The 27241-nt window shown below is 47.2% G+C and overlaps 1 protein-coding gene across 1 annotated transcript in view; it reads left to right on the forward strand.

Moving 5' to 3' along the window:
- Nucleotides 1-1747: 1747 nt before the first annotated feature.
- Nucleotides 1748-27241, forward strand: part of LOC142187378 (tRNA wybutosine-synthesizing protein 4-like) — a gene marked incomplete at its 5' end in the record, with an annotated part of 132732 nt that continues 107238 nt past the window's right edge. The window contains 4 exons of the mRNA XM_075261583.1: nt 1748-1943; nt 2865-3021; nt 20639-20828; nt 25820-25927. Of these exons, the coding sequence (XP_075117684.1) occupies nt 1748-1943; nt 2865-3021; nt 20639-20828; nt 25820-25927 (651 nt within the window). The remainder of the gene's footprint in view (nt 1944-2864; nt 3022-20638; nt 20829-25819; nt 25928-27241) is intronic.

The raw sequence follows: 27241 nt of genomic DNA on the forward strand, positions 1-27241 counted from the left end.
CCCTCCTCATTACCCTCACTACAGCCCCTCCTCATTACCCTCACTACAGCCCCTCCTCATTACCGTCACTACAGCCCCTCCTCATTACCGTCACTACAGCCCCTCCTCATTACCCTCTCTACAGCCCCTCCTCATTACCGTCACTACAGCCCCTCCTCATTACAGTCACTACAGCCCCTCCTCATTACCTTCACTACAGCCCCTCCTCATTACCCTCACTACAGCCCCTCCTCATTACCCCCACTACAGCCCCTCCTCATTACCCTCACTACAGCCCCTCCTCATTACCCCCACTACAGCCCCTCCTCATTACCCCCACTACAGCCCCTCCTCATTACCCTCACTACAGCCCCTCCTCATTACCCCCACTACAGCCCCTCCTCATTACCCTCACTACAGCCCCTCCTCATTACCGTCACTACAGCCCCTCCTCATTACCCTCACTACAGCCCCTCCTCATTACCCCCACTACAGCCCCTCCTCATTACCCTCACTACAGCCCCTCCTCATTACCCCCACTACAGCCCCTCCTCATTACCCTCACTACAGCCCCTCCTCATTACCCCCACTACAGCCCCTCCTCATTACCCCCACTACAGCCCCTCCTCATTACCCTCACTACAGCCCCTCCTCATTACCCCCACTACAGCCCCTCCTCATTACCCTCACTACAGCCCCTCCTCATTACCCCCACTACAGCCCCTCCTCATTACCCTCACTACAGCCCCTCCTCATTACCGTCACTACAGCCCCTCCTCATTACCTTCACTACAGCCCCTCCTCATTACCCTCACTACAGCCCCTCCTCATTACCCCCACTACAGCCCCTCCTCATTACCGTCACTACAGCCCCTCCTCATTACCGTCACTACAGCCCCTCCTCATTACCGTCACTACAGCCCCTCCTCATTACCCTCACTACAGCCCCTCCTCATTACCGTCACTACAGCCCCTCCTCATTACCCCCACTACAGCCCCTCCTCATTACCCTCACTACAGCCCCTCCTCATTACCCCCACTACAGCCCCTCCTCATTACCCCCACTACAGCCCCTCCTCATTACCCTCACTACAGCCCCTCCTCATTACCGTCACTACAGCCCCTCCTCATTACCGTCACTACAGCCCCTCCTCATTACCCCCACTACAGCCCCTCCTCATTACCGTCACTACAGCCCCTCCTCATTACCTTCACTACAGCCCCTCCTCATTACCCTCACTACAGCCCCTCCTCATTACCCCCACTACAGCCCCTCCTCATTACCCCCACTACAGCCCCTCCTCATTACCGTCACTACAGCCCCTCCTCATTACCCCCACTACAGCCCCTCCTCATTACCCCCACTACAGCCCCTCCTCATTACCGTCACTACAGCCCCTCCTCATTACCGTCACTACAGCCCCTCCTCATTACCCCCACTACAGCCCCTCCTCATTACCCCCACTACAGCCCCTCCTCATTACCGTCACTACAGCCCCTCCTCATTACCCCCACTACAGCCCCTCCTCATTACCGTCACTACAGCCCCTCCTCATTACCCTCACTACAGCCCCTCCTCATTACCCTCACTACAGTCCCTCCTCATTACCCTTACTACAGCCCCTCCTCATTACCCCCACTACAGCCCCTCCTCATTACCCTCACTACAGTCCCTCCTCATTACCTTCAGTACAGCCCCTCCTCCTGCCATACCTTCTTATTCTATCACCCCCTCTTTGTTACCCCCCCTGTTGGTGATGTTGTGCAGGTTCTCAGCCTCGGCTGTGGCTTTGACTCCCTCTACTTCCGTCTGTGCGGTTTGACCGATGTTCCGGACACCACTTCTGTCTATGAGGTGGATTTCCCTGCCGTGGTTCGGCGTAAGCAGCTCCTGATTGAAAGGACTGAGGCCCTGAAGAGTCTTCTGAGGAACCAAACGCCCCCTGGTGGTGGCAATGGTAAAGGTTGGTGGGTGTCTGTACCTGCAGTGATGTGCAATAGTTCTAGGCATCTGTGGAAAAAAATGCTGCATAATAAGAACACTTCCAGAAATAGAAGGGTTAATAAATAAGTGCTGTGAATATTTCATGTGACCTTTGCCCTTGGGAGTCCTGGAATGATCCCGCCCCCATAGATATAGCTCAGTCTGTCTTGGATGGCATGAAGAGGCAGACGGATTGGAGCAAGTCTACAGAAGATCTGGGCTTTGTGCTCCAAGATGGGGATCAATGTCCCTGCTGAGCTGCCAAACCCTGACTGTACTAAGGCCAAAGGTCACACCAAATATCGGGGACTTACATTTTCTCCTCGTCAGTCACTTCCTATAATTGACTATTAACCCTTCTATTTCTGGCTCGTTCTTACTGCGCAGCTTCTGTCCTGTATGTGGCAGCCATCATAGATGTTCACTCAGGACACGTTTAATAGATTGGTGCCCCTCCCCCACACATTTTAATGTCCCCCTTTAATAGCCCCATATAAGGCCACTCCTGCTGCGTCATCTCCGGCCTTCCAGAGGACAACCCAACATATGAGTGACAGTGAAGGATCTCTCCCCAACTCCATGACACAATTGTGGGAACATCATATTTGATTTTTGTCATTAAGGATTGCCTGTAGAATATTTTCCATTTTTTGGGGTACCTGGGGGAACCTGTAACCTGTGACTCAGATACTCTGCACTACCTTGTGATAGGAGATGTCGGGTGCTTAGGACACTCCGGTGGGATGTGATGCTTTGTGACCAAGGGGCAGATCCGATTCTCCTACAAGGCGGGGCTGAACATCTGACTGAGTGCTGCCCCATGTCCACCATGTGTGCCCTGTCCTGCACCGGTCTGTACTCCGCCCATATTTCTGCTACATGCCATTGTCTCGTGTCTTAGGCTCCGTGGTCCTGGACTCTCAGGGTTACAAGCTGATTGGGGTGAATCTCGGTGACGTTGTTGCTCTGGACTCCGCATTGGAAGGTGCAGGTCTGCAGTGGGATTGTCCCACCCTCATCCTGGCCGAAGTAGTGCTGTGCTATATGGACCCTGCACGGTAGGTAACTCCACAATCTCCTCATGACCCCCCATGGTAGGTGACCCCCAAAATGGCCTCATGGCCTCGCCCTCTATGACAGGTAACTCCACAATGGCCTCATGACCCCCCCCCCCCCCATGGCAGGTGACCCCAAAATGGCCTCATGGCCCTGCTCATGGTCTTGATTGGGTCACTGCATTTATTTCTTGCTCAGAATCGCTGGAGAACGAGAAAAATGTAACAGAAGGACCAAGTTAGACAACTAAAATCTATTAGACGTTACACTGATGGGTGTGGTGGGGGGGCAGGGGCAACTGACCCTCATTAATAGCCCCAACTGAACACAGTATAGGGGCAGACAGACCACACCCCTCTAGGAAACCCTACACAAATATAGGTGAGCCCCTATGCGATGAGTGTCAGGAAAACTAATCTAGAGGATGATATAGATCTCTCCACGTGTTACAGGATGATATAAATCTCTGCACGTGTTACAGGATGATATAGATCTCTCCACGTGTTACAGGATGATATAGATCTCTCCACGTGTTACAGGATGATATAGATATCTCCTCGTGTTACAGGATGATATAGATCTCTCCACGTGTTACAGGATGATATAGATCTCTCCTCGTGTTACAGCATGATATAGATCTCTCCACGTGTTACAGGATGATATAGATCTCTCCACGTGTTACAGGATGATATAGATCTCTCCACGTGTTACAGGATGATATAGATCTCTCCACGTGTTACAGGATGATATAGATCTCTCCACGTGTTACAGGATGATATAGATCTCTCCACGTGTTACAGGATGATAAAGATCTCTCCTCGTGTTACAGCATGATCTAGATCTCTCCACGTGTTACAGGATGATATAGAACTCTCCACGTGTTACAGGATGATATAGATCTCTCCACGTGTTACAGGATGATATAGATCTCTCCACGTGTTACAGGATGATATAGATCTCTCCACGTGTTACAGGATGATATAGATCTTTCCACGTGTTACAGGATGATATAGATCTCTCCTCGTGTTACAGGATGATATAGATCTTTCCACGTGTTACAGGATGATATAGATCTCTCCTCGTGTTACAGGATGATATAGATCTCTCCACGTGTTACAGGATGATATAGATCTCTCCACGTGTTACAGGATGATATAGATCTCTCCACGTGTTACAGGATGATATAGATCTCTCCACGTGTTACAGGATGATATAGATCTCTCCACGTGTTACAGGATGATATAGATCTCTCCACGTGTTACAGGATGATATAGATATCTCCACGTGTTACAGGATGATATAGATCTCTCCACGTGTTACAGGATGATATAGATCTCTCCACGTGTTACAGGATGATATAGATCTCTCCTCGTGTTACAGGATGATATAGATATCTCCTCGTGTTACAGGATGATGTAGATCTCTCCACGTGTTACAGGATGATATAGATCTCTCCTCGTGTTACAGCATGATATAGATCTCTCCACGTGTTACAGGATGATATAGATCTCTCCACGTGTTACAGGATGATATAGATCTCTCCACGTGTTACAGGATGATATAGATCTCTCCACGTGTTACAGGATGATATAGATCTCTCCACGTGTTACAGGATGATATAGATCTCTCCACGTGTTACAGGATGATATAGATCTCTCCACGTGTTACAGGATGATATAGATATCTCCACGTGTTACAGGATGATATAGATCTCTCCACGTGTTACAGGATGATATAGATCTCTCCACGTGTTACAGGATGATATAGATATCTCCTCGTGTTACAGGATGATGTAGATCTCTCCACGTGTTACAGGATGATATAGATCTCTCCTCGTGTTACAGCATGATATAGATCTCTCCACGTGTTACAGGATGATATAGATCTCTCCACGTGTTACAGGATGATATAGATCTCTCCACGTGTTACAGGATGATATAGATCTCTCCACGTGTTACAGGATGATGTAGATCTCTCCACGTGTTACAGGATGATATAGATCTCTCCACGTGTTACAGGATGATATAGATCTTTCCACGTGTTACAGGATGATATAGATCTCTCCACGTGTTACAGGATGATATAGATCTCTCCACGTGTTACAGGATGATAAAGATCTCTCCTCGTGTTACAGCATGATATAGATCTCTCCACGTGTTACAGGATGATATAGATCTCTCCACGTGTTACAGGATGATAAAGATCTCTCCTCGTTTTACAGCATGATATAGATCTCTCCTCGTGTTACAGGATGATATAGATCTCCCCTCGTGTTACAGGATGATAAAGATCTCTCCACGTGTTACAGGATGATATAGATCTCTCCACGTGTTACAGGATGATATAGATCTCTCCACGTGTTACAGGATGATATAGATCTCTCCACGTGTTACAGGATGATATAGATCTCTCCACGTGTTACAGGATGATATAGATCTCTCCACGTGTTACAGGATGATATTGTTGAGGTCAAATCATAATACCCCAGAGATATGCTGTCTGTAAAGGAAAATTAATTAACAGGCCAAGATCAGCCTCCGCCATCTTAGCCTGGAGAACCACAAGACACATGGTAGTCGTGTATCAAAATGGATTCTGATTTATTGTTACAGAAAGTTAGCATTTATACAAACATAAGCAGGTTGGACTTTGACCCGATTGGTTATACATAAGCTGTGGCACATGACTATTGGATAAGGTCTGCATCTCATTACTATACTCCAACCTGGGATGACCTTTCTCATGACATACAGAAGAATTTACAATATTTATGTGTAAACCAACATCTTACACTAATTCTAGATGTATATATCACAGCACGAGAGATAATGATCACATGCTATCTGTCCAGTCCGGTTTGTGGCTAAGGGTCAACTGGTTATAGAACCTGTTATGAGATTCTCACCACAAACAGATAAGGAGTTATAACCCAACCATCAACATTCCACACACCTTATCCCCTAAAGGGGTCTCTTAAACTCTAAACAGACATCCTTATGAAGCTCATATAAGAAAAAGCTTACAAAATGGCTGACAGAATACAAGATGGAAGATGTGATCCTAACAATATAGATCTCTCCACGTGTTACAGGATGATATAGAACTCTCCACGTGTTACAGGATGATATAGATCTCTCCACGTGTTACAGGATGATATAGATCTCTCCACGTGTTACAGGATGATATGGATCTCTCCACGTGTTACAGGATGATATGGATCTCTCCACGTGTTACAGGATGATATAGATCTCTCCACGTGTTACAGGATGATATAGATCTCTCCACGTGTTACAGGATGATATAGATCTCTCCACGTGTTACAGGATGATATAGATCTCTCCACGTGTTACAGGATGATATAGATCTCTCCACGTGTTACAGGATGATATAGATCTCTCCACGTGTTACAGGATGATATAGATCTCTCCACGTGTTACAGGATGATATAGATCTCTCCACGTGTTACAGGATGATATAGATCTCTCCACGTGTTACAGGATGATAAAGATCTCTCCTCGTGTTACAGCATGATCTAAATCTCTCCACGTGTTACAGGATGATATAGAACTCTCCACGTGTTACAGGATGATATAGATCTCTCCACGTGTTACAGGATGATATAGATCTTTCCACGTGTTACAGGATGATATAGATCTCTCCACGTGTTACAGGATGATATAGATCTCTCCACGTGTTACAGGATGATATAGATCTCTCCTCGTGTTACAGGATGATATAGATCTCTCCTCGTGTTACAGGATGATATAGATCTCTCCACGTGTTACATGATGATATAGGTCTCTCCTCGTGTTACAGGATGATATAGATCTCTCCACGTGTTACAGGATGATATAGATCTCTCCACGTGTTACAGGATGATATAGATCTCTCCACGTGTTACAGGATGATATAGATCTCTCCTCGTGTTACAGGATGATATAGATCTCTCCACGTGTTACAGGATGATATAGATCTCTCCACGTGTTACAGGATGATATAGATCTCTCCACGTGTTACAGGATGATATAGATCTCTCCACGTGTTACAGGATGATATAGATCTCTCCACGTGTTACAGGATGATATAGATCTCTCCACGTGTTACAGGATGATATAGATCTCTCCACGTGTTACAGGATGATATAGATCTCTCCACGTGTTACAGGATGATATAGATCTCTCCACGTGTTACAGGATGATATAGATCTCTCCACGTGTTACAGGATGATATAGATCTCTCCACGTGTTACAGGATGATATAGATCTCTCCTCGTGTTACAGGATGATATAGATCTCTCCTCGTGTTACAGCATGATATAGATCTCTCCACGTGTTACAGGATGATATAGATCTCTCCTCGTGTTACAGCATGATATAGATCTCTCCACGTGTTACAGGATGATATAGATCTCTCCACGTGTTACAGGATGATATAGATCTCTCCTCGTGTTACAGCATGATATAGATCTCTCCACGTGTTACAGGATGATATAGATCTCTACTCGTGTTACAGCATGATATAGAACTCTCCACGTGTTACAGGATGATATAGATCTTTCCACGTGTTACAGGATGATATAGATCTCTCCTCGTGTTACAGGATGATATAGATCTCTCCACGTGTTACAGGATGATATAGATCTCTCCACATGTTACAGGATGATATAAATCTCTCCTCGTGTTACAGGATGATATATATCTCTCCACGTGTTACAGGATGATATAGATCTCTCCACGTGTTACAGGATGATATAGATCTTTCCACGTGTTACAGGATGATATACAGTAGATCTCTCCACGTGTTACAGGATGATATAGATCTCTCCACGTGTTACAGGATGATATAGATCTCTCCACGTGTTACAGGATGATATAGATCTCTCCACGTGTTACAGGATGATATAGATCTCTCCACGTGTTACAGGATGATATAGATCTCTCCACGTGTAGGATGATATAGATCTCTCCTCGTGTTACAGGATGATATAGATCTCTCCACGTGTTACAGGATGATATAGATCTCTCCACGTGTTACAGGATGATATAGATCTCTCCACGTGTTACAGGATGATATAGATCTCTTTCGTGTTACAGGATGATATAGATCTCTCCACGTGTTACAGGATGATATAGATCTCTCCACGTGTTACAGGATGATATAGGTCTCTCCTCTTGTTACAGGATGATATAGGTCTCTCCTCTTGTTACAGGATGATATAGATCTCTCCACGTGTTACAGGATGATATAGATCTCTCCACGTGTTACAGGATGATATAGATCTCTCCATGTGTAGGATGATATAGATCTCTCCACGTGTAGGATGATATAGATCTCTCCACGTGTTACAGCATGATATAGATCTCTCCACGTGTTACAGGATGATATAGATCTCTCCACGTGTTACAGGATGATATAGATCTCTCCTCGTGTAGGATGATATAGATCTCTCCTCGTGTTACAGGATGATATAGATCTCTCCACGTGTTACAGGATGATATAGATCTCTCTACGTGTTACAGGATGATATAGATCTCTCCACGTGTTACAGAATGATATAGATCTCTCCACGTGTTACAGGATGCTATAGATCTCTCCACGTGTTACAGGATGCTATAGATCTCTCCTCGTGTTACAGGATGATATAGATCTCTCCTCGTGTTACAGGATGATATAGATCTCTCCACGTGCTACAGGATGCTATAGATCTCTCCACGTGTTACAGGATGCTATAGATCTCTCCACGTGTTACAGGATGATATAGATCTCTCCACTTGTTACAGGATGCTTTTGATCTCTCCACGTGTTACAGGATGCTATAGATCTCCCCTCGTGTTACAGGATGATATAGATCTCTCCACGTGTTACAGGATGATAAAGATCTCTCCTCGTTTTACAGGATGATAAAGATCTCTCCTCGTGTTACAGGATGATATAGATATCTCCTCGTGTTACAGGATGATATAGATCTCTCCACGTGTTACAGGAAGATATAGATCTCTCCACGTGTTACAGGATGATATAGATCTCTCCACGTGTTACAGGATGATATATATCTCTCCACGTGTTACAGGATGATATAGATCTCTCCAAGTGTTACAGGATGATATATATCTCTCCACGTGTTACAGGATGATAAAGATCTCTCCACGTGTTACAGGATGATATAGATCTCTCCACGTGTTACAGGATGATATAGATCTCTCCACGTGTTACAAGATGATATATATCTCTCCACGTGTTACAGGATGTTATAGATCTCTCCACGTGTTACAGGATGATATAGATCTCTCCACGTGTTACAGGATGATATAGATCTCTCCTCGTGTTACAGGATGATATAGATCTCTCCACGTGTTACAGGATGATATAGATCTCTCCACGTGTTACAGGATGATACAGATCTCTCCACGTGTTACAGGATGATATAGAGCTCTCCTCGTGTTACAGGATGATATAGATCTCTCCTCGTGTTACAGGATGATATAGATCTCTCCTCGTGTTACAGGATGATATAGATCTCTCCACGTGTTACAGGATGATATAGATCTCTCCATGTGTAGGATGATATAGATCTCTCCACGTATAGGATGATATAGATCTCTCCACGTGTTACAGGATGATATAGATCTCTCCACGTGTTACAGCATGATATAGATCTCTCCACGTGTTACAGGATGATATAGATCTCTCCACGTGTTACAGGATGATATAGATCTCTCCTCGTGTTACAGGATGATATAGATCTCTCCACGTGTTACAGGATGATATAGATCTCTCCTCGTGTTACAGGATGATGTAGATCTCTCCACATGTTACAGGATGATGTAGATCTCTCCACGTGTTACAGGATGATATAGATCTCTCCATGTGTTACAGGATGCTATAGATCTCTCCACGTGTTACAGGATGATATAGATCTCTCCACGTGTTACAGGATGATATAGATCTCTCCACGTGTTACAGGATGATATAGATCTCTCCACGTGTTACAGGATGATATAGATCTCTCCACGTGTTAGGGGATGATACATTTCCTCTCCCTCTGATGTCCTCTGTATTAGATGCAGGTTCTCCCTCTGATGTCCTCTGTATTAGATGCAGGTTCTCCCTCTGATGTCCTCTGTATTAGATGCAGCTTCTCCCTCTGATGTCCTCTGTATTAGATGCAGCTTCTCCCTCTGATGTCCTCTGTATTAGATGCAGCTTCTCCCTCTGATGTCCTCTGTATTAGATGCAGCTTCTCTCTCTGATGTCCTCTGTATTAGATGCAGCTTCTCCCTCTGATGTCCTCTGTATTAGATGCAGCTTCTCCCTCTGATGTCCTCTGTATTAGATGCAGCTTCTCTCTCTGATGTCCTCTGTATTAGATGCAGCTTCTCCCTCTGATGTCCTCTGTATTAGATGCAGGTTCTCTCTCTGATGTCCTCTGTATTAGATGCAGCTTCTCTCTCTGATGTCCTCTGTATTAGATGCAGCTTCTCTCTCTGATGTCCTCTGTATTAGATGCAGCTTCTCTCTCTGATGTCCTCTGTATTAGATGCAGCTTCTCCCTCTGATGTCCTCTGTATTAGATGCAGCTTCTCCCTCTGATGTCCTCTGTATTAGATGCAGCTTCTCTCTCTGATGTCCTCTGTATTAGATGCAGCTTCTCCCTCTGATGTCCTCTGTATTAGATGCAGGTTCTCTCTCTGATGTCCTCTGTATTAGATGCAGCTTCTCTCTCTGATGTCCTCTGTATTAGATGCAGCTTCTCTCTCTGATGTCCTCTGTATTAGATGTAGGTTCTCCCTCTGATGTCCTCTGTATTAGATGCAGCTTCTCCCGCTGATGTCCTCTGTATTAGATGCAGCTTCTCCCTCACGTGTCCTCTGTATTAGATGCAGCTTCTCTCTCTGATGTCCTCTGTATTAGATGCAGCTTCTCCCTCACGTGTCCTCTGTATTAGATGCAGCTTCTCTCTCTGATGTCCTCTGTATTAGATGCAGCTTCTCCCTCACGTGTCCTCTGTATTAGATGCAGCTTCTCTCTCTGATGTCCTCTGTATTAGATGCAGCTTCTCCCTCTGATGTCCTCTGTATTAGATGCAGGTTCTCCCTCTGATGTCCTCTGTATTAGATGCAGCTTCTCCCTCTGATGTCCTCTGTATTAGATGCAGCTTCTCTCTCTGATGTCCTCTGTATTAGATGCAGCTTCTCTCTCTGATTTCCTCTCTATTAGATGCAGCTTCTCCCTCTGATGTCCTCTGTATTAGATGCAGCTTCTCCCTCTGATGTCCTCTGTATTAGATTCAGCTTCTCTCTCTGATGTCCTCTGTATTAGATGCAGGTTCTCTCTCTGATGTCCTCTGTATTAGATGCAGCTTCTCCCTTTGATGTCCTCTTTATTAGATGCAGCTTCTCTCTTTGATGTCCTCTGTATTAGATGCAGCTTCTCTCTCTGATGTCCTCTGTATTAGATGCAGCTTCTCCCTTTGATGTCCTCTGTATTAGATGCAGCTTCTCTCTTTGATGTCCTCTGTATTAGATGCAGCTTCTCCCTTTGATGTCCTCTGTATTAGATGCAGCTTCTCTCTTTGATGTCCTCTGTATTAGATGCAGCTTCTCTCTCTGATGTCCTCTGTATTAGATGCAGGTTCTCTCTCTGATGTCCTCTGTATTAGATGCAGCTTCTCTCTCTGATTTCCTCTCTATTAGATGCAGCTCCTCCCTCTGATGTCCTCTCTATTAGATGCAGCTTCTCCCTCACGTGTCCTCTGTATTAGATGCAGCTTCTCCCTCTGATTTCCTCTCTATTAGATGCAGCTTCTCTCTCTGATGTCCTCTGTATTAGATGCAGCTTCTCCCTCTGATGTCCTCTGTATTAGATGCAGCTTCTCCCTCTGATGTCCTCTGTATTAGATGCAGCTTCTCTCTCTGATGTCCTCTGTATTAGATGCAGCTTCTCCCTCTGATGTCCTCTGTATTAGGTGCAGCTTCTCCCTCTGATGTCCTCTGTATTAGATGCTGCTTCTCCCTCTGATGTCCTCTGTATTAGATGCAGCTTCTCTCTCTGATGTCCTCTGTATTAGATGCGGCTTCTCTCTCTGATGTCCTCTGTATTAGATGCGGCTTCTCTCTCTGATGTCCTCTGTATTAGATGCAGCTTCTCTCTCTGATGTCCTCTGTATTAGATGCAGCTTCTCCCTCTGATGTCCTCTGTATTAGATGTAGGTTCTCCCTCTGATGTCCTCTGTATTAGATGTAGGTTCTCCCTCTGATGTCCTCTGTATTAGATGCAGCTTCTCTCTCTGATGTCCTCTGTATTAGATGCAGCTTCTCTCTCTGATGTCCTCTGTATTAGATGCAGCTTCTCTCTCTGATTTCCTCTGTATTAGATGCAGCTTCTCCCTCTGATGTCCTCTGTATTAGATGCAGCTTCTCCCTCTGATGTCCTCTGTATTAGATGCAGCTTCTCTCTCTGATGTCCTCTGTATTAGATGCAGCTTCTCCCTCTGATGTCCTCTGTATTAGATGCAGGTTCTCTCTCTGATGTCCTCTGTATTAGATGCAGCTTCTCTCTCTGATGTCCTCTGTATTAGATGCAGCTTCTCTCTCTGATGTCCTCTGTATTAGATGTAGGTTCTCCCTCTGATGTCCTCTGTATTAGATGCAGCTTCTCCCGCTGATGTCCTCTGTATTAGATGCAGCTTCTCCCTCACGTGTCCTCTGTATTAGATGCAGCTTCTCTCTCTGATGTCCTCTGTATTAGATGCAGCTTCTCCCTCACGTGTCCTCTGTATTAGATGCAGCTTCTCTCTCTGATGTCCTCTGTATTAGATGCAGCTTCTCCCTCACGTGTCCTCTGTATTAGATGCAGCTTCTCTCTCTGATGTCCTCTGTATTAGATGCAGCTTCTCCCTCTGATGTCCTCTGTATTAGATGCAGGTTCTCCCTCTGATGTCCTCTGTATTAGATGCAGCTTCTCCCTCTGATGTCCTCTGTATTAGATGCAGCTTCTCTCTCTGATGTCCTCTGTATTAGATGCAGCTTCTCTCTCTGATTTCCTCTCTATTAGATGCAGCTTCTCCCTCTGATGTCCTCTGTATTAGATGCAGCTTCTCCCTCTGATGTCCTCTGTATTAGATGCAGCTTCTCCCTCTGATGTCCTCTGTATTAGATGCAGCTTCTCTCTCTGATGTCCTCTGTATTAGATGCAGGTTCTCTCTCTGATGTCCTCTGTATTAGATGCAGCTTCTCCCTTTGATGTCCTCTGTATTAGATGTAGCTTCTCTCTTTGATGTCCTCTGTATTAGATGCAGCTTCTCCCTCTGATGTCCTCTGTATTAGATGCAGCTTCTCCCTCTGATGTCCTCTGTATTAGATGCAGCTTCTCCCTCTGATGTCCTCTGTATTAGATGCAGCTTCTCTCTCTGATGTCCTCTGTATTAGATGCAGGTTCTCTCTCTGATGTCCTCTGTATTAGATGCAGCTTCTCCCTTTGATGTCCTCTGTATTAGATGCAGCTTCTCTCTTTGATGTCCTCTGTATTAGATGCAGCTTCTCTCTTTGATGTCCTCTGTATTAGATGCAGCTTCTCTCTCTGATGTCCTCTGTATTAGATGCAGCTTCTCCCTCACGTGTCCTCTGTATTAGATGCAGGTTCTCCCTCTGATGTCCTCTGTATTAGATGCAGCTTCTCCCTCTGATGTCCTCTGTATTAGATGCAGCTTCTCCCTCTGATGTCCTCTGTATTAGATGCAGCTTCTCTCTCTGATGTCCTCTGTATTAGATGCAGGTTCTCCCTCTGATGTCCTCTGTATTAGATGCAGCTTCTCCCTCTGATTTCCTCTCTATTAGATGCAGCTTCTCTCTCTGATGTTCTCTGCATTAGATGCAGCTTCTCCCTCTTATGTCCTCTCTATTAGATGCAGCTCCTCCCTCTGATGTCCTCTCTATTAGATGCAGCTTCTCCCTCACGTGTCCTCTGTATTAGATGCAGCTTCTCCCTCTGATGTCCTCTCTATTAGATGCAGCTTCTCTCTCTGATGTCCTCTGTATTAGATGCAGGTTCTCTCTCTGATGTCCTCTGTATTAGATGCAGCTTCTCCCTCTGATGTCCTCTGTATTAGATGCAGCTTCTCCCTCTGATTTCCTCTGTATTAGATGCAGGTTCTCCCTCTGTTGTCCTCTGTATTAGATGCAGCTTCTCTCTCTGATGTCCTCTGTATTAGATGCAGCTTCTCCCTCTGATGTCCTCTGTATTAGATGCAGCTTCTCCCTCTGATGTCCTCTGTATTAGATGCAGGTTCTCTCTCTGATGTCCTCTGTATTAGATGCAGCTTCTCCCTCTGATGTCCTCTGTATTAGATGCAGCTTCTCCCTCTGATGTCCTCTGTATTAGATGCAGGTTCTCTCTCTGATGTCCTCTGTATTAGATGCAGCTTTTCTCTTACGTGTCCTCTGTATTAGATGCAGCTTCTCTCTCTGATGTCCTCTGTATTAGATGCAGCTTCTCCCTCTGATGTCCTCTCTATTAGATGCAGCTTCTCCCTCACGTGTCCTCTGTATTAGATGCAGCTCCTCCCTCACGTGTCCTCTGTATTAGATGCAGCTTCTCCCTCTGATGTCCTCTGTATTAGATGCAGCTTCTCCCTCTGATGTCCTCTGTATTAGATGCAGCTTCTCCCTCACGTGTCCTCTGTATTAGATGCAGCTTCTCTCTCTGATGTCCTCTGTATTAGATGCAGCTTCTCCCTCTGATGTCCTCTGTATTAGATGCAGCTTCTCCCTCTGATGTCCTCTGTTTTAGATGCAGCTTCTCCCTCTGATTTCCTCTCTATTAGATGCAGCTTCTCCCTCTGATGTCCTCTGTATTAGATGCAGCTTCTCTCTCTGATGTCCTCTGTATTAGATGCAGCTTCTCTCTCTGATGTCCTCTGTATTAGATGCAGCTTCTCCCTCTGATGTCCTCTGTATTAGATGCAGCTTCTCTCTCTGATGTCCTCTGTATTAGATGCAGGTTCTCCCTCTGATGTCCTCTGTATTAGATGCAGCTTCTCTCTCTGATGTCCTCTGTATTAGATGCAGCTTCTCCCTCTGATGTCCTCTGTATTAGATGCAGCTTCTCCCTCTGATGTCCTCTGTATTAGATGCAGCTTCTCTCTCTGATGTCCTCTGTATTAGATGCAGCTCCTCCCTCACGTGTCCTCTGTATTAGATGCAGCTTCTCCCTCTGATGTCCTCTGTATTAGATGCAGCTTCTCCCTCTGATGTCCTCTGTATTAGATGCAGCTTCTCTCTCTGATGTCCTCTGTATTAGATGCAGGTTCTCCCTCTGATGTCCTCTGTATTAGATGCAGGTTCTCTCTCTGATGTCCTCTGTATTAGATGCAGCTTCTCCCTCTGATGTCCTCTGTATTAGATGCAGGTTCTCCCTCTGATGTCCTCTCTATTAGATGCAGCTTCTCCCTCTGATTTCCTCTCTATTAGATGCAGCTTCTCCCTCTGATGTCCTCTGTATTAGATGCAGCTTCTCCCTCTGATGTCCTCTGTATTAGATGCAGCTCCTCCCTCTGATGTCCTCTCTATTAGATGCAGCTTCTCCCTCACGTGTCCTCTGTACTAGATGCAGCTTCTCTCTCTGATGTCCTCTGTATTAGATGCAGCTCCTCCCTCACGTGTCCTCTGTATTAGACGCAGCTTCTCCCTCTGATGTCCTCTGTATTAGATGCAGGTTCTCCCTCTGATGTCCTCTCTATTAGATGCAGCTTCTCCCTCTGATGTCCTCTGTATTAGATGCAGCTTCTCCCTCTGATGTCCTCTGTATTAGATGCAGGTTCTCCCTCTGGTGTCCTCTGTATTAGATGCAGCTTCTCCCTCTGTTGTCCTCTGTATTAGATGCAGCTTCTCCCTCTAATGTCCTCTATATTAGATGCAGCTTCTCTCTCTGATGTCCTCTGTATTAGATGCAGCTTCTCCCTCTGATGTCCTCTGTATTAGATGCAGCTTCTCCCTCACGTGTCCTCTGTATTAGATGCAGCTTCTCCCTCTGATGTCCTGTGTATTAGATGCAGCTTCTCTCTCTGATGTCCTCTGTATTAGATGCAGCTTCTCCCTCTGATGTCCTCTCTTAGATGCAGCTTCTCCCTCACGTGTCCTCTGTATTAGATGCAGCTTCTCTCTCTGATGTCCTCTGTATTAGATGCAGGTTCTCCTTTACCTGTCCTCTGTATTAGATGCAGCTTCTCCCTCTGATGTCCTCTGTATTAGATGCAGCTTCTCCCTCTGGTGTCCTCTGTATTAGATGCAGCTTCTCCCTCTAATGTCCTCTGTATTAGATGCAGGTTCTCCCTCTGATGTCCTCTGTATTAGATGCAGCTTCTCCCTTTGATGTCCTCTCTATTAGATGCAGCTTCTCCCTCACGTGTCCTCTGTATTAGATGCAGCTTCTCCCTCTGATATCCTCTGTATTAGATCCAGCTTCTCTCTCTGATGTCCTCTGTATTAGATGCAGGTTCTCCTTTACCTGTCCTCTGTATTAGATGCAGCTTCTCCCTCTGATGTCCTCTGTATTAGATGCAGCTTCTCCCTCTGATGTCCTCTGTATTAGATGCAGCTTCTCCCTCTGATGTCCTCTCTTAGATGCAGCTTCTCCCTCACGTGTCCTCTGTATTAGATGCAGCTTCTCTCTCTGATGTCCTCTGTATTAGATGCAGGTTCTCCCTCACGTGTCCTCTGTATTAGATGCAGCTTCTCTCTCTGATGTCCTCTGTATTAGATGCAGCTTCTCCCTCTGATGTCTTCTCTTAGATGCAGCTTCTCCCTCACGTGTCCTCTGTATTAGATGCAGCTTCTCTCTCTGATGTCCTCTCTATTAGATGCAGCTTCTCTCTCTGATGTCCTCTCTATTAGATGCAGCTTCTCCCTCTGATGTCCTCTCTTAGATGCAGCTTCTCCCTCACGTGTCCTCTGTATTAGATGCAGCTTCTCTCTCTGATGTCCTCTGTATTAGATGCAGGTTCTCCCTCACGTGTCCTCTCTATTAGATGCAGCTTCTCTCTCTGATGTCCTCTCTATTAGATGCAGCTTCTCCCTCTGATGTCCTCTCTTAGATGCAGCTTCTCCCTCACGTGTCCTCTGTATTAGATGCAGCTTCTCTCTCTGATGTCCTCTGTATTAGATGCAGCTTCTCCCTCTGATGTCCTCTGTATTAGATGCAGCTCCTCCCTCACGTGTCCTCTGTATTAGATGCAGCTCCTCCCTCACGTGTCCTCTCTATTAGATGCAGCTCCTCCCTCACGTGTCCTCACCCTCTGATGTCCTCTGTATTAGATGCAGCTTCTCCCTCTGATGTCCTCTGTATTAGATGCAGCTTCTCCCTCTGATGTCCTCTGTATTAGATGCAGCTTCTCCCTCTGATGTCCTGTGTATTAGATGCAGCTTCTCCCTCTGATGTCCTCTGTATTAGATGCAGCTTCTCCCTCACGTGTCGTCTGTATTAGATGCAGCTCCTCCCTCACGTGTCCTCTGTATTAGATGCAGCTCCTCCCTCACGTGTCCTCTGTATTAGATGCAGCTCCTCCCTCACGTGTCCTCACCCTCTGATGTCCTCTGTATTAGATGCAGCTTCTCCCTCTGATGTCCTGTGTATTAGATGCAGCTTCTCCCTCTGATGTCCTCTGTATTAGATGCAGCTTCTCTCTCTGATGTCCTCTGTATTAGATGCAGCTTCTTCCTCTGATGTCCTCTGTTTTAGATGAAGCTTCTCCCTCACGTGTCCTCTGTATTAGATGCAGCTCCTCCCTCACGTGTCCTCTGTATTAGATGCAGCTCCTCCCTCACGTTTCCTCACCCTCTGATGTCCTCTCTATTAGATGCAGCTTCTCCCTCTGATGTCCTGTGTATTAGATGCAGCTTCTCCCTCTGATGTCCTCTGTATTAGATGCAGCTTCTCTCTCTGATGTCCTCTGTATTGGATACAGCTTCTCCCTCTGATGTCCTCTTTATTAGATGCAGCTTCTCCCTCACGTGTCCTCTGTATTAGATGCAGCTCCTCCCTCACGTGTCCTCTGTGTTAGATGCAGCTCCTCCCTCACGTGTCCTCACCCTCTGATGTCCTCTCTATTAGATGCAGCTCCTCCCTCACGTGTCCTCTGTATTAGATGCAGCTCCTCCCTCACGTGTCCTCTGTATTAGATGCAGCTCCTCCCTCACGTGTCCTCACCCTCTGATGTCCTCTGTATTAGATGCAGCTCCTCCCTCACGTGTCCTCTGTATTAGATGAAGCTCCTCCCTCACGTGTCCTCTGTATTAGATGCAGCTCCTCCCTCACGTGTCCTCACCCTCTGATGTCCTCTGTATTAGATGCAGCTCCTCCCTCACGTGTCCTCTGTATTAGATGAAGCTTCTCCCTCTGATGTCCTCTCTATTAGATGCAGCTTCTCTCTCTGATGTCCTCTGTATTAGATGCAGCTTCTCTCTCTGATGTCCTCTGTATTAGATGAAGCTCCTCCCTCACATGTCCTCTGTATTAGATGCAGCTCCTCCCTCACGTGTCCTCTGTATTAGATGCAGCTCCTCCCTCACGTGTCCTCACCCTCTGATGTCCTCTGTATTAGATGCAGCTCCTCCCTCACGTGTCCTCTGTATTAGATGAAGCTCCTCCCTCACGTGTCCTCTGTATTAGATGCAGCTCCTCCCTCACGTGTCCTCTGTATTAGATGCAGCTCCTCCCTCACGTGTCCTCACCCTCTGATGTCCTCTGTATTAGATGAAGCTTCTCCCTCTGATGTCCTCTCTATTAGATGCAGCTTCTCCCTTTGATGTCCTGTGTATTAGATGCAGCTTCTCCCTCACGTGTCCTCTGTATTAGATGCAGCTCCTCCCTCACGTGTCCTCACTCTCTGATGTCCTCTGTATTAGATACAGCTTCTCCCTCACGTGTCCTCTGTATTAGATGCAGCTCCTCCCTCACGTGTCCTCTGTATTAGATGCAGCTCCTCCCTCACGTGTCCTCACCCTCTGATGTCCTCTGTATTAGATGCAGCTCCTCCCTCACGTGTCCTCTGTATTAGATGAAGCTTCTCCCTCTGATGTCCTCTCTATTAGATGCAGCTTCTCCCTCTGATGTCCTGTGTATTAGATGCAGCTTCTCCCTCACGTGTCCTCTGTATTAGATGCAGCTCCTCCCTCACGTGTCCTCACTCTCTGATGTCCTCTGTATTAGATACAGCTTCTCCCTCACGTGTCCTCTGTATTAGATGCAGCTCCTCCCTCACGTGTCCTCTGTATTAGATGCAGCTCCTCCCTCACGTGTCCTCACCCTCTGATGTCCTCTGTATTAGATGGAGCTCCTCCCTCACGTGTCCTCTGTATTAGATGAAGCTTCTCCCTCTGATGTCCTCTCTATTAGATGCAGCTTCTCCCTCTGATGTCCTGTGTATTAGATGCAGCTCCTCCCTCACGTGTCCTCTCTATTAGATGCAGCTCCTCCCTCACGTGTCCTCTGTATTAGATGCAGCTCCTCCCTCACGTGTCCTCTGTATTAGATGAAGCTCCTCCCTCACGTGTCCTCTGTATTAGATGCAGCTCCTCCCTCACGTGTCCTCACCCTCTGATGTCCTCTGTATTAGATGCAGCTCCTCCCTCACGTGTCCTCACCCTCTGATGTCCTCTGTATTAGATGCAGCTCCTCCCTCACGTGTCCTCTGTATTAGATGAAGCTCCTCCCTCACGTGTCCTCTGTATTAGATGCAGCTCCTCCCTCACGTGTCCTCTCCCTCTGATGTCCTCTGTATTAGATGAAGCTTCTCCCTCTGATGTCCTCTCTATTAGATGCAGCTTCTCCCTCTGATGTCCTGTGTATTAGATGCAGCTTCTCCCTCACGTGTCCTCTCTCTCTGATGTCCTCTGTATTAGATACAGCTTCTCCCTCACGTGTCCTCTGTATTAGATGCAGCTCCTCCCTCACGTGTCCTCTCTCTCTGATGTCCTCTGTATTAGATACAGCTTCTCCCTCACATGTCCTCTGTATTAGATGCAGCTCCTCCCTCACGTGTCCTCTGTATTAGATGCAGCTCCTCCCTCACGTGTCCTCACCCTCTGATGTCCTCTGTATTAGATGCAGCTCCTCCCTCACGTGTCCTCTGTATTAGATGAAGCTTCTCCCTCTGATGTCCTCTCTATTAGATGCAGCTTCTCCCTCTGATGTCCTGTGTATTAGATGCAGCTTCTCCCTCACGTGTCCTCTGTATTAGATGCAGCTCCTCCCTCACGTGTCCTCTGTATTAGATGCAGCTCCTCCCTCACGTGTCCTCTGTATTAGATGCAGCTCCTCCCTCACGTGTCCTCTGTATTAGATGCAGCTCCTCCCTCACGTGTCCTCACCCTCTGATGTCCTCTGTATTAGATGCAGCTCCTCCCTCACGTGTCCTCTGTATTAGATGCAGCTCCTCCCTCACGTGTCCTCTGTATTAGATGAAGCTCCTCCCTCACGTGTCCTCTGTATTAGATGCAGCTCCTCCCTCACGTGTCCTCTGTATTAGATGCAGCTCCTCCCTCACGTTCCTCACCCTCTGATGTCCTCTGTATTAGATGCAGCTCCTCCCTTACGTGTCCTCACCCTCTGATGTCCTCTCTATAGGTCAGATGATGTCATCGGTTGGTCTTCGCAGCGTTTCTCCCAGTCTCGCTTTGTGCTCTATGAGCAGTTCTTCCCAGATGATGCTTTTGGTCGGGTTATGGTCGCTCACTTTGAGTCACTGAACTCTCCCCTGCGCTCTGTGAGGGTTTACCCTCGTCTTCAGGACCAGGAGCAGAGGTTTCTTCAGAAGGTGAGCAGCTTCCATCTTGTCTGCATTCTCTCAGTATGTCTTCCCATAGTTCTGCACCTTACATGTCCTCACGCCCCTGACACCATCACCTGCTCATCTCTCCTCTTCTCTATTATATCTAGAGACCATTGAATCTGTACCTATAGCATAGAGGGCCTTGCACAAGTCCTCACACCCCCGGACCTTTGTCACAATTACAAACTTCAATGTATTTTCTTGAAATTTTCAGTGATAACACAAAGTATCAGATAATTGTGAGGTGGAAGGAAAATGCCGGAAGGTTCTCACAAAGTAATCCAATCAACATCTGACAAGTGAGGTGCAAAAGTCTTCACCCCCGTGTACTCCTCATACATGTCTCATATACAGTGAGGTGTAAAAGTCTTCACCCTCCTGTACTTTGTTCCCCTTAAATACAATCCAGTGCTCACAATTGTCTTCAGAAATCACTGAATGAGTTAATAGATGAGTCTGGCCATGTGTAATGTAGTCTCAGTATATATATATAATCTGTTCTGTGAAGGCTTCAGTGGTTTGTTAGAGGACACTGGTGAACAAACAGCATCATGAAGACCAAGGAACTCACCAGAGATAACGTTGTGGAGAAATGTAAAGCAGGGTCAAGTTACAAGAACATCTCCTGAGGAGCCCTGTACAATCCGTCATCCAAACCTGGAGAAAGTGTCCTACACCTGCAAACCTACAAGACATGGCCGTCCACCTATCAGATCACTGATAAGGAGACGCTGGTCAGAGAAGTCGCCAAGAGGCTCCTGGTCAGTGTAGAGGAGCCTCAGAAATCCTCAGGTACAGGAGAATCTGTCCACAGGACACCTAGAGGTCACTGCGCACCCCACAAATCTGACCATCTATAGGGGAGAGTGGCAAGAAGGAAACCATTGTGGTAAGGAAGACCTACAGTGTTGGCCAAAAGTATTGCCCCTCCCTGCAATTCTGTCAGATAATCCTCGTGTTTTTCCAGATAATGATTGCAATCACAAATTCTTTGTTATTTTCTTCATTTAATTTGTCTTCAATGGAAAACCACAAAAAGAATTGTCACAAAGCCAAATTGGATATAATTCCACAGCAAACATAAAAAGGGGGTGGACAAAAGTATTGGCACTGTTTCAAAAATCATGTGATGCTTCTGTAATTTGTGTAATTAACAGCACCTGTTACTTACCTGAGGCACCTAACAGGTGGTGGCAATAACTAAATCACACTTGCAGCCAGTTGAAATGGATTAAAGTTGACTCCACCTCTGTCCTGTGTCCTTATGTGACCACATTGAGCATGGAGAAAAGAAAGAAGACCAAAGAACTGTCTGAGGACTTGAGAAGCAAAATTGTGAGGAAGCCTGAGCAATCTCAAGGCTACAAGTCCATCTCCAAAGCCCTGAATGTTCCTGTGTCTACCGTGCGCAGTGTCATCAAGAAGTGTAAAGCCCATGGCCCTGTGGCTAACCTCCCTAGATGTGGACGAAGAAGAAACATTGACCAGAGATTTCACCGCAAGATTGTGCGGATGGCGGATAAAGAACCTCGACTAACATCCAAACAAGTCCAAGCTGCCCTGCAGTCTGAGGGTACAACAGTGTCACCCCGTACTATCCAGCGTCAGCGTCTGAATGAGAAGGGACTGTATGGTAGGAGACCCAGGAAGACCCCACTTCTTACCCACAGACAGAAGCCAGGCTGGAGTTTGCCAAAACTTACCTGAGAAAGCCAAAACCATTCTGGAAGAATGTTCTCTGGTCAGAGGAGACAAAAGTAGGAGAAGGCCTCAACATAGAGATTACAGGAAAAAAGAGAAGAAGACGCCCCCTACAGTCAGACATGGCGGAGGTCCCTGATGGTTTGGGGTTGCTTTGCTGCCTCTGGCACTGGACTGCTTGACCGTGTGCATGGCATTATGAAGTCTGAAGACGACCAACACATTGTGCAGCATCATGTAGGGCCCAGTGTGAGAAAGCCGGGTCTCCCTCAGAGGTCAGGGCTCTTCCAGCAGGACAAGGACCCAAAGCACACTTCAGGTCAGCACTAGAAAATGGTGGTGAGAGAAAGCCCTGGAGACTTGTAAAGTGGCAGCAATGAGTCCAGCCCTGAATCCCATAGAACACCTGTGGGGGAGGGGGAGAGATCTCTTGGTGGCAGTTTGGAGAAGGCCCCCTTCACATCTCAGGGGGGACCGCGAGCAGGAGCCAAAGAAGAAGGGTCTAAGATTCCAGCAGAGCCTTGTAAGAAACTCATTGCTGGTTAGCGGAAGCGGTTGTGCGCAGTTATTGTGTCTAAAGGTTGTGCTACCAAGTATTAGGCTGAGGGCGCCAAAGACCAAAGACTGAGCCCAAAAGACTTGTAGATGGGATTGTAGCCAAAGTATTGGGACAGGGAGTGAAGACTTTTGCACCTCACTGTATATGAGACATAAATGAGGGGGTATATAATACAGTATGAGGAGTATACAGGTGGGGAGGGATGGATCACGCCTCACCAAAACCACTTTGGTGCAAAAACCGTGATCACCTTCTTATCTATACCGTCCAATCTCACAGCCAGAGAGAGGATCGGGCCTTATAGGATAATACGAGAAGAGCCTTCTAAAGTTTTATTAACCCAAGATGGTCGATACCAGTCAGCCAGAATATATACATAAAGATATACACTGGCGGTTACAAGCTTATACGGTTACAGAATGTATGTTATAGTGCAGTAAGATAAAAAGAATAAAAGATTAGAAACGGATATAATACCAGATTCCATCTCCGGAATTCCACTCATGAAATCCAGGGCACATAGCTTTAGAGTCCTTTTAGGTAGTCCACAGATGGAAAGGAGTTGATGACCCCATTACCAGAATAGTCCAGGGTGCATGGTATTTCCCTAGGCATTAGTCAATAGTCCAAGAGAGCAGTTTCCACAGCATCGCAGCACCTAGTGACACATCCCAGCAGACCAGGAAGAACAAAGAACACCAGGGCCCTGGCATGGGTGACAATATATCTCCCCTCAGCCCCCTTCCAAAATGAGGTCAGCAAGGTGGGCAACTCAGCCCCCTCACCTTATACCAGAATAACTATAAACAGCCATAACTCTTTGCCAGGTGAACCCACTGTTTGGCTAGGGGCATGATGGGGTTCCTCACGAAGTCCCCAATTCCCTATGGGTAACGAGTTCAGTGCTGGAACCCCTCCTAGGCCTCTGATCTGGTAGTGCTTGGGCTCGAAACGTGCGGCCTGGTCCTGCGCACAGGAGGAAGTTATTGTCATGACTGTATCATATTTTCCTGTGACAATAACTTCATAAATCCCATAACTGATTGAAGTTTCTGTGGAGTCAGGCAGTCTGCTACAAGGTGTTGGGAGAACTCTCAGTGCACTGAGACAAGATGGCCCCCTGCTAGGGATAAGGGATGATCAAAGCCACTTCCAGGGAGTAATTAGGCTCGGGCATGTGGACACTATCTCTCACATAATGATAATCAGTTAGAGGGAGTCCATCTGAGGCAAAGGGCAATTACAGACCCAGATACCAAGATATACAGTTGAGGGTCAGTCAACACAATACATAGATGGTCATACATATAGCTGAGAATCATGATTGGGGTCCGATTCATCACAAGGGGGTGAAGACTTTTGCACCTCACTTGTCAGATGTTATTAAGGTTACAATGTGAGAACCTTCCGGCATTTTCCTTACACCTCACAATTATCTGATACTTTGTGTTATCACCGAAAATCTCAAGAAAATACATTGAAGTTTGTGATTGTGACAAAGGTCCGTATATTGGGATAAATATAACAGTCCGTGGAGTCTCATCTTCCTCTTAGTTGGTGACTGCTATATGGGGGGGTGGGGTTGGAGGTGGGGGTGGGGCGGGTGTATTGGGATAAATATAACAGTCCGTGGAGTCTCATCTTCCTCTTAGTTGGTGACTGCTATATGGGGAGGTGGGGGAGGGGTGGGGCGGGTGTATTGGGATAAATATAACAGTCCGTGGAGTCTCATCTTCCTCTTAGTTGGTGACTGCTATATGGGGGGGTGGGGTTGGAGGTGGGGGTGGGGCGGGTGTATTGGGATAAATATAACAGTCCGTGGAGTCTCATCTTCCTCTTGTTTGGTGACAGCTGGACACGTATTGGGCAGCGATCTCCACAGTGGCCTCTTCTTCTCCCAGTAGGATGTAGAGTTTCCTCTTCTCCCAGTCTGGGATGTGGGCAGAGAGTCTTTGGTAGTAGATGGCCCTCACAGCTGAGTATTTGGTGCAGTGTAGCAGGAAGTGGGTCTGGTCTTCTAGGGCCCCCTGGTCACAGTGCTGGCACAGTCTCTTCTCCCGTGGCTTGTACGTCTGCCTGTATCGCCCCGTCTCTATCTCTAGGTTGTGGGCGCTCAGTCTGTATCGGCTCAGGGTCTGTCTGTGCTTGGGGTGGCGTATTCTCTCCAGGTAGGTGGCCATGGTGTAGTCCCTTTGTAGGGATTGGTACACATTGGTGAGTTTCTTGGAGTTATTTATTTCGTTTCTCCATTCTTCAATGTACCGCTCTCTGTTTGCCTCTGTGGTCGCCTTTATTTTGGCCTTGGTTATCATCTGTTGGTGTTTTTGGTTTGGTGGTTGGCTGCTGTTTGGTTGTTGAATGTCTGGTTTGCTCAGGTGGCTTAGCCATGCTTGGTGGTGGTAGGAGTCGCTCCCCTGGATGTGTGCCTGGAAAGCTAGCGCCCTCTTCTGTATGGTGAGCCATAGGGGGAGTCTGCCTAGCTCTGCCCTGCAGGCCATGTTGGTGGTGTTGCGATGGACATGGAGCAGGTATTTGCAGAACTCCAGGTGGAAGTTCTCTGTTGGGCTGGAATCCCACCTTGACTGGTCTGGGTAGGTGGCTGGGCCCCAAACCTCACTGCCATAGAGAAGGATCGGGGCAGTTTACAGAGAGGGGCAAGAAGACAGTGCTATCTGTACCTATAGCATTTACATGTATATGTTGTGTTCTCCTCCAGGGCTGGCAGTGCTGTCGGGTCTTGGACATGAATGAGTTCTCCGCCTTGTGTGTTCCCCACATAGAAAGGTTGCGCATAGACTCTTTAGAGCCGTTTGATGAGTTTGAGGTGAGTTCCTCCTGACCACTGGTCTTCTGCCTAAGTAATCACCACTCATGTGAGCGCCCACTACCCCCAATCACCACTCATGTGAGCGCCCACTACCCCCAATCACCACTCATGTGAGCGCCCACTACCCCCAATCATCACCACTCATGTGAGCGCCCACTACCCCCAGTCATCACCACTCATGTGAGCGCCCACTACCCCCAATCATCACCACTCATGTGAGCGCCCACTACCCCCAATCATCACCACTCATGTGAGCGCCCACTACCCCCAATCACCACTCATGTGAGCGCCCACTACCCCCAGTCATCACCACTCATGTGAGCGCCCACTACCCCCAATCATCACCACTCATGTGAGCGCCCACTACCCCCAATCATCACCACTCATGTGAGCGCCCACTACCCCCAATCATCACCACTCATGTGAGCGCCCACTACCCCCAGTCATCACCACTCATGTGAGCGCCCACTACCCCCAATCATCACCACTCATGTGAGCGCCCACTACCCCCAGTCATCACCACTCATGTGAGCGCCCACTACCCCCAATCATCACCACTCATGTGAGCGCCCACTACCCCCAATCATCACCACTCATGTGAGCGCCCACTACCCCCAATCATCACCACTCATGTGAGCGCCCACTACCCCCAATCATCACCACTCATGTGAGCGCCCACTACCCCCAATTATCACCACTCATGTGAGCGCCCACTACCCCCAATCACCACTCATGTGAGCGCCCACTACCCCCAGTCATCACCACTCATGTGAGCGCCCACTACCCCCAATCATCACCACTCATGTGAGCGCCCACTACCCCCAATCACCACTCATGTGAGCGCCCACTACCCCCAGTCATCACCACTCATGTGAGCGCCCACTACCCCCAATCATCACCACTCATGTGAGCGCCCACTACCCCCAATCATCACCACTCATGTGAGCGCCCACTACCCCCAGTCATCACCACTCATGTGAGCGCCCACTACCCCCAATCATCACCACTCATGTGAGCGCCCACTACCCCCAATCATCACCACTCATGTGAGCGCCCACTACCCCCAGTCATCACCACTCATGTGAGCGCCCACTACCCCCAATCATCACCACTCATGTGAGCGCCCACTACCCCCAGTCATCACCACTCATGTGAGCGCCCACTACCCCCAATCATCACCACTCATGTGAGCGCCCACTACCCCCAGTCATCACCACTCATGTGAGCGCCCACTACCCCCAATCATCACCACTCATGTGAGCGCCCACTACCCCCAATCATCACCACTCATGTGAGCGCCCACTACCCCCA

The sequence above is a fragment of the Leptodactylus fuscus genome, unplaced genomic scaffold (genome assembly GCF_031893055.1).
Source record: "Leptodactylus fuscus isolate aLepFus1 unplaced genomic scaffold, aLepFus1.hap2 HAP2_SCAFFOLD_218, whole genome shotgun sequence".
Lineage (NCBI taxonomy): Eukaryota > Metazoa > Chordata > Amphibia > Anura > Leptodactylidae > Leptodactylus > Leptodactylus fuscus.